At 44.5% G+C, this 8,273-nt stretch overlaps 1 protein-coding gene across 1 annotated transcript; it reads right to left on the bottom strand.

Annotated features, from left to right (window-relative positions):
* Window positions 1–2,562: 2,562 nt before the first annotated feature.
* On the bottom strand, window positions 2,563–7,885 carry LOC126490716 (intraflagellar transport protein 172 homolog). Its single transcript, XM_050125853.1, has 5 exons — window positions 7,410–7,885; window positions 7,047–7,100; window positions 6,765–6,868; window positions 6,522–6,607; window positions 2,563–2,766 (listed from the first exon to the last, which is right to left on the bottom strand). The coding sequence occupies exons 3-5, from the start codon at window positions 6,860–6,862 to the stop codon at window positions 2,582–2,584; spliced, it is 369 nt and encodes a 122-aa protein (XP_049981810.1). The 5' UTR covers window positions 6,863–6,868; window positions 7,047–7,100; window positions 7,410–7,885; the 3' UTR covers window positions 2,563–2,581.
* Window positions 7,886–8,273: the final 388 nt, after the last annotated feature.

Here is an 8,273-nt window from a genome sequence, read left to right on the forward strand (position 1 = left end):
CCAGCGGTAGAAGCACAGGAAGAAGAGGAGGAGCAAGATCATGGTGTTGGCCAAACAGGAATCGGCTTAAGGAAGGCAGACAGTAATACCCATCTCTACTCCGCCAGAATCAGGATTGTCACCGCCATCGTCATCAGGAACAGCAGTGGCATCATCTTAGACCAGATCAGCAGTATCAGCATCCTGAAGAGCGGCGGGGTCATTTTCATGATGGACTTCAACAGTTCTGGTCAGGCGGCTCGGGACCCAATGAGGCACTTCTCTCCTTGGGGGCAGGGAAGTCCGGAACAAGGACCTCTCTCCAGTCGCCTCTGGAACTCCTCTATGGGATGTCTGTAGCCACAACATCATCAGGTCCAGATCTTTTCTTTCTGTGAAAAAAGGCATAAACACATCTTCGACCCCAAATATAAATAGGCCGGGTTTTTTCATAATGCATTGCAAGGGCTTTTCCACCTTGCCTTAGCAAAGGTCAGCTTGGTGTTATCACGCCAGATTCGTTTGTAACAGGATCTTTTTGCAACCTTCATGAGTTGCTTTCAAGGAGCCTTGTTATGTTTCTCAATTTTTATTTTACCAGTTGCTCTATAATCTTTTATTAGCCATATATGCAGTTCTTCCATTGGAAGAGCCATTTATAAAAATTTTAGCATAAAATCCTTTAAGGGATTTTTTTTTGCTATAACATTAGTAAAATACAGTTATGTGAATTGTAGCAATGATCATCTGGGGAAAGATTATTGTTTTTGCCTCTGAATTGAGCAAAGGCAATTGTCCAGGGATCAATCTTAAAATTATCAATGAATCTATTGTTTAGTATAAGAAACATTGATCATTAGCTTTTATCCTGCCCTTTTGTATCAGACAGGCTACTGTTTAAAATTCTGAAAACGAGCCAAATGTATCTTTTTTTACTTGTAACTCTGGCCCTTGATAAATTTAGTGAGAGGCCTGAGGCCTGAGTCTCAGCAGACCACCCTGAAGCCACACCTGGCAGCAGGAAAAGACCACAAGCTGAAACAATACGACTCCCACCCATGAGTGGGCTGTACAAATATTGCTCCTTCCTCAGCATTCAAATAATTTGCTAAGGAATATGGAGAAGTTTTTTTGCCATAACTCTATGGTGTTTTAAGGTATTTGCCAGCAAGTAAGCTGTAATGCTGTGTCCATAAACAACAGTCAAAAGCTCCTATGGCTGTTTTCTTGCCAGGAAGCAAGCTGCAACAATGTATCCATAGCTCCAGAGTCCCGACTGCCTGCTTGAAAGAGTCAGAGTTTTCCCTGGCACAAAGGCCCAGAAAGCCGGCATTTTAAAACAGCCAGCTTTTTTTCTGGTAAGGCTGAAAACAAAAATGCTTTACTCTAGTCTTTTCAAGCTTTATCCATCTCCATAAATTTCTATGTTCTGAGGCAAGTCCCGGTGATTGCAGCTTTGTAGATCCTCAGTGCTACTTGGCTGTGGAGCTGCCTAGAGCTCCTTGGCCTTGGAGCCGCAGCTGCTCACACTCCACTGCAAACTCTGGAGGCCTCCGTAACTCAAACCAAATGAATATACCTCTCTTGCTTAGTGTACCCTGTTTAGTGACAAAATTCAGCTCTCTACCAAGCCTGTCCCAGGATGACACATTAAGATTGCCAGAGATGGCAAACCAAGAAGCAGTTGTGTCATCCTCAGCTAAAAACCTTTCCAAAGTGCTCCGTAACAGCTCATTGAGAGCCAGAAAAATCAGGTGTGATGTTGAAGTGCCCATTCTAAAATCCTATTCTTCCCATTGAGGTTTCTCTTGAGTTTCTTTTTTAGGTATACCCTTTATCTTTTTATCCTTTTCCTTTTTACTATCCTTTTTTATCTTTATTCTTTTCGGTCTAGACCTGCCTAAGTCCCCCCCTTTTAAATCAGACTCTGATAGGCTGTCCTGGTGTGCTTGCAGTGCCCTCCTCCCTTCCCTGGGCAACCAAAAGCAGCACGGAAAAACGACAATGACGAGGGCCACAAAGATCAAGCAAAATACCTTAGGTGCAACCTCAGCAATCATCATACTTGGGAGACTCACCGACGTCGCCACTCCGCGTGTCGAGTTCTGAATACTAATTTGCCCCTCACTCGGTACCAAAGCTTGTCCCAGTGTCCCGGGTTTCAGCACCAGTTGCAGCGAACTCCCTGACCAGCAGGAAGGAACAGCCACCAGACGAGGATTCTTCTCAAATCACGCTTTATTGGAGCCTCTTGGTTGAAGGGAGAGCAGAAAGCAAGGGGCCCAGAGCTCTGAGCTGTAGCTGCTTATATAGGGAGTCTGCCTAGCAACCTTTGATACTTTGATACTTTAACTGCTTTTCTGGAGACCCACCGGCAGGAAAGAAAGCAGGGGAACATCCCTGTCAATTACAGACCACAAGGAAGTTCCCCTGCCTGTCAGGGGAAGTGTGGGCAGCTAGATCGCAACAACTTATCCTGTTTTCTGGTGGAAGAACTGCAACCTTTATTATTGTATCAAGCGAGGCTGGGGCCAAATGCCATCTTGTAATGGCAGCCATTCAAATCGGCTCCCAGCAATATGGGACCAAGAACTTATGTCCTTCATTGCCCCCACAATCCCTGGTAACAACTTGTGGACCAGCCCAGGCCCAAAACCCTAGTAACCCCTCTCACACGAAGTTTCTGATCCCTGAAGAGAAGCTTGTGCCCAGTCTCATTAAGTTCCAGCCAATCCACATGGCTCTCGTGACTGATAGTACCAATGCTGTAGCCGCCAATAAGATCCACTGCAAAGAAGACAGGGTAAGAAGAGCGAACCCCGCCATGTAGAGGGCTGCAGTTGGTCTCTAGAATGCTGGCTTTATAATCATGTTGGGATTTAGGAACATTTTATCAGTCCAGAGGTATCAGTGGGGACCACAAATGACCAACATTGCACGATTTTTCTAAGATGCTTAAAAAACTGGGTCTCGCCAAGTGTGGTGGCACACACCTTTAATCCCAACACACAGGAGGCAGAGGCAGGTGGATCTCTGTTGAGTTTGAGGCCAGCCTGGTTTACTGAGAGAGTTCAAGGACAGTCAGGAACAGCTAAGGCTACACAGAGAAATACTGTCAATAAACTTGTCTAGAATTATAAATGTTTTACTTGGCTTTATAGGCAACTAGATAGAAGATCTCATGGAGAAATGGTGGTACACTGCTATATATAACCCAGCCCTCAGAAAGAGTGGGGGTTTGAGGCCAGGCCCTTCTATGTAGGCCAGCTCCAGCTGCCTCGTTTGACCCTGTCTTGAAAAGACAGTGAAAGAGGGTGACCTTGTTACTGAGTACCAGAGAGAGCTGAGGAGAGAAATGACCTGGTGATGTCACCCTGGCTGCGCGGAGTCACCAGAGCAGTGGATGCACAAGTGAGGAGACAAAGAAGGAAGCCCTGAGGAGAGCTCACTCAGTGAAGCTCAGTGGCTCACACCCAGAGCTCAAGCACAAGGCAAAAAGGCTGAGGCAGGAGGATAACCAATGGGACCAGCCGGCACACAGACTGATAACCTGGAGACAGAAATTATGACAGTAGACATGGTGACTCATATCTATAATCCCAGTATCCAGGGGTCTGAGACAAGAGGACCAGAAATTCAAAGCCAGTCAGGGCAACGTGAGACCCTGCCTTCAAACACTGAAAAACAACACAGCAACCAAAGCCAAACCAAACCAAGTCTGTTAGAGCCTCCAGGACCACATAGGGACCCTGAAATTATATATAAAATTTGATATTTATGCATTTTTCCTGAGAAATGTCTATAATTTTCATTACATTAAATAGGAACCGGTGACTCAGAGAACCGACTATCACTTTACATATATTGAAAAATATGTAAAATTCATGGCGCGAGCGAATGGACGGGTCTGAGGTCTGAGTTATCACCGCCACGAGAATTAGGCCTCCTGGCCTACATATCATTCCCAGTGCAGATACCTGCGTTTCTGAGCTCAGACGTGAAATGTAATATTCATGAAATAGGAAACTATCTTAAGAAGAGGCCCATATGTATACGAAAGCTTGACTTATGACAGGGATGGTATAACAAATTAGTGGGCTTTCAGATGGAAAAAATAAAGTTAAAACCCTACCCACATCACATACAAAAATAAATTCCAGATGGAAAGCAAAACTTAAGAATGTTAAAATATAGGAGGGAATATGGGGAAAAGTTTTTAAATGAGACCTCAAAAACCAGCAATTACTATTACTATTATTTTGGCAGCACTGGTGATTGAACACAGGGCTCCCCTGCACTCCGCCACTCGACTATATCCCTAGACTCAATTTTTTAAACTAAGAATTTGTTCATTACATTTTTAGTTCTTTGTTTCTATTTTGCAAGGAGCACATGTGGAAGTCAGAAGACAACTTGCAGAAGTTGGTCTTCTCCTGAGGGACTAAAGCTGAGTCATCAGGCTTGGACCAGTATCTTTAGAGGCTGAGTCATCCCATTGGCCCTTCAATTAATATTTAAAGGTGTGTGCTACGGGGCCTGAGTCTGATCCTCTAGACCCACACAGTGGAAAGGAGGGATCTACCGCCTCAGAGTGTCTTTTTTTTTTTAAAGACAGAGTCTCTCTGTGTACCTTTGGAACTTGCTCTGTAGACCAGGCTGGTCTTGAATTCACAGAGATCCACCTGCCTCTGCCTCCTGAGTGCTGGGATTAAAGGTGTGTGTCACCACTGCCCGGCTTCTCAGGTTGTCTTTTGACTTCTACTTGAGTGCCATGGCATAATGCTTCCCCCAACCGGTTCCATTACATAAATAACTACAATAAAATTTTAAATGTCTCAATACTAAAGATACCTAAAAGAGAGAAAACTCAAGCCACACACATACTGAGAAAAAAAAACTACAATGAAAATAACCATCAGAGGTTAGATACAGAATTTCACATCTCTAACAAAGAGGCCACTTGACTTTCACAATGCATAAAGGATGAGAAACTGGAAGTCACAGAAGAGAAATCCAAGTGAACAATAAGGAAGTGAAACAGCATTGCACCCACACCATGCATTTCAAGTCCTGGAGAGGATGTGGAAGAATAGGAACTCTGACTGGGAGAGGAACGCACATTGATCGTCCTCTTTGGAGAGCAATGGGAGACACTTAGTCAGGCTGAAGGCACAGCTGCTCCTATGATTCAGCAATTCTGCTCTAAGCATGGATCTCAGCAAGTAGCAGTAATGTGATTAAAACCACACCAAACAACAAACCCCCCAAACAACTAGGGGTTGAAGAAATGGCTCAGAGTTTGAAAGTACTGACTGTTCTTCCAGAGGACCCAGGTTCAATCCCCAGCACCCACATGGCAGCTCACACCCACCAAGTTCCAGGGATCCCACTGTCCTCTTTTGGCCTCCAAAGGCATAAGGCATGCACATGGCGCACAGCCATACATGCAGGCAAAATATCCATTCAACTAAAATAAACCTTTAAAAAATTAATACTCAGCAGGCTGTGGCAGCACATACCTTTTGTCCCAGCACGTGGGAGGCAGAGGCAGGTGGATCTCTCTGATTTTGAGGTCAGCCTGGGCTACAGAGTGAGTTCCAAGTCAGCCTGGGTTACACAGAGAAACCCTGTCTCAAATAAAATAAAACCAAACCAAACAATGAAAAAAAGAACCCAAAACAAAAAGCCACTCTCTAAATGCTCATGAGTAAGAGATGAGGTAAAAAACTAAATGTAAATGCAACAAAAAGTTCTGACTTAACAGCACTAGGCACGGACGAGCAAGTATTAACAATAGGTCATGACTCTCAGCAGCTGGACTTTATTAACGATTATGTGGCAGGGAAGGCTCTGAGTGCTTCCATCTGACATAGGTGCTGTCTTCGTTCACTGTGTGGGTTAAGACACTAAGAAAGATGAAGTAACTTATGTAAGCTCACAGAGCAGTAAGTACGGACAGGGTAGCTGACGCCAGTCCCATCCTTACAGACATACTATGTGGCATGCTCGCCTCTACACCTTCTGCACGATCCTAAGCTAGTCTTAGTTCTTTCTTCCATGCCTGAAACATTTGGTGACAGAAACCATAAAGTGGAGATTTATAAATGAAACACTTGTGAAATGCAAATTACATTTCTATTGTTACTAGTTACTAATAATAAGGGTTACTAATAACATAAATACAAAAAATACAGTCCTTCCAGTTCTAAAGAGTCTAGGATTTGATGATGTCTAAACAGGAAAATCCCTAAATTTGCTGATAATTCTTCTCTACTGTTCACAACTTGCTGACCCTAAGATATATGACGAGAGAACATGGTAATTCTATGGACAGACCTTCTGACAAGCCTGAGCATGAATGTATCCATAGCCAGACACTTCATAAAGACATACCCACAGGGACTTCAACATTTCCTCTAACGCTGTAAAAATGAGGTTACATACTTACCTAGTGCCTTTCAGGTTGATCACTGAATATGCTCATGATACACAAGTGCAATACAGGTATCGGTGTCAGTATTAAAGTTATAAGAGCATCTTACCTATAGCAATAGTCTTAATATCAACAAGATAAGCCAGTTTCTTATTATCTTCCATTCCTCGCTGGCACCTCTCATTGATACGGACGCTGAAACATGAAACAACAAGGTAAGGTAAAATGGGCTTAGCTAGGGTCTTCTTGAGGGTTCTGAAATAGCACATGGGATAATATTTTTAGCCTGATCTGGAGACACATACTTTAGAAGTCCCAAAGGAATCCTTCTGGATTTCGATGGTTCAGTTACCTGATGAGGTGAGGGTTCATGAATTCAGTGCGTACAGAACCCAAGGAGTCATTACTCCCATATTCCACCAGGGTAAGCTCTCCAGCACTGAAGATCATGCACTCCTGGGAAAGAATGGAGGAGGTGTGGAGAGACGTGGGGGAAGGGGCACTGTAGTTCAGGGTGACCTCTCCCTGTCTTTTCCTGTTTCATCCCCACCCTTTCCCCCATCCCTCGCCTCTCGCCCCTCTGACTAGAAGCTCCTGCTTACTGAAATGGGGGCAGGGAATCGCGGCTACTCACATTCTCATTTTCAAAGAAATATTTCTCATTGCCACCAGATCCCTGCCAGGCTATCTGCAAAGTGAGGAGAAAACATCATAGACAATGTAGACAATCACCCAAGACAAGGCTGGAGGATGTCAGTGGCAAGGAAGAGAGATGGTATTCAGGGAGGCTTTGACGTTACACAAAAGGTGCGCTGTATCAGACTCTTGCCCTGATCCTCGTATTTCCAAGAGAAACCAGTCTGACTGTGGAAGTTTATATTCCAGGAAATAATATCAGAATGGTATCCTATGGGGAATCTTACTTCTTAGGGCCCGCATCTTCAGAATTAGCAAGCCAAGACATCCCATTACCCACCCTTCCTCTCTCGGTTCCTACCTCACTGAGACCATTGGTGTTCAAGTCTCTGAGCAGCAGCGTGTCCGATGTGTGAGCCACCAAGTACCGTTCCTTCCCCAGGATCTTCACCTCTTCTACCTCATAGCCATAGTGGGACTTGAGCACCACCCTGGTCCCTGAAGACAGGTTCTTCACTATCACCTGGGAAGGGACCAGTCCAACCCATCAGGCTTTCCCAGAGCAGGAGAAGAGTGAAGGTGCTCTGGTCCCTCACGCAACTCCGGGATACTTTGTTTCTTCCTCAGCCTGGGATGCTGTTGATAAGGACAACACTTGCACCCACACAGGGGTTTGCTACCTAGGACATACTTCCCCATGGCCTGGGCTGTCCATGGCCATTCGATTCTGAGAGCTCTACTCGGTAACATTAATCACTCACTTTGTTCCCGCATTTCTTAGTACAAAGCTCTTTACCTATGAAGACAGAATACTATATCATCGTTACTGTTATATAATTATGAACCTATTATTATCGTTATTATATCATCATGTGCCTAAGATGACCTCCAACTGGCCATCCTCCTAAATGCTGAGATTTTCTTTCTCTTTCTTTCTCTTCTACTTTTTTTCTTTTTTGATACGTGTAGCCCTGGTTGGCCTGGGACTTGCTATATAAACCAGGCTGGCCTCAAGCTCACTGGCCACATACCAGACCACAATGTCTTTTTTAAAAAGAATTTGAATTACATGTGTGGGTGTGTACAAAGGTGAGTGCAGGTGCCGGATGTCAGAAGAGGGTGTTGCATCCCCAAGGCTGAAGACCCAGTGATTGTGAGACACTAACATGGCGCTGGGAACTGAACTTGTGTTCTCTGTAAGAATAGTAAGAGCCATATCTCTGAC

Source organism: Alexandromys fortis, unplaced genomic scaffold, assembly GCF_014885135.2.
Source record: "Alexandromys fortis isolate MF-2015 unplaced genomic scaffold, M_Fortis_MF-2015_v1.1 scaffold_252, whole genome shotgun sequence".
Lineage (NCBI taxonomy): Eukaryota > Metazoa > Chordata > Mammalia > Rodentia > Cricetidae > Alexandromys > Alexandromys fortis.

Coding starts and splice junctions, on each gene's coding strand:
- LOC126490716 (XM_050125853.1), bottom strand. CDS start 6,862: ATGATCTTCAGTGCTGGAGAGCTTACCCTGGTGGAATATGGGAGTAAT. Junction 6,608..6,764: donor ATGAACCCTCACCTCATCAG/GTAACTGAACCA, acceptor TTCATGTTTCAG/CGTCCGTATCAATGAGAGGT. Junction 2,767..6,521: donor TATTAAGACTATTGCTATAG/GTAAGATGCTCT, acceptor TCTTCTTTGCAG/TGGATCTTATTGGCGGCTAC.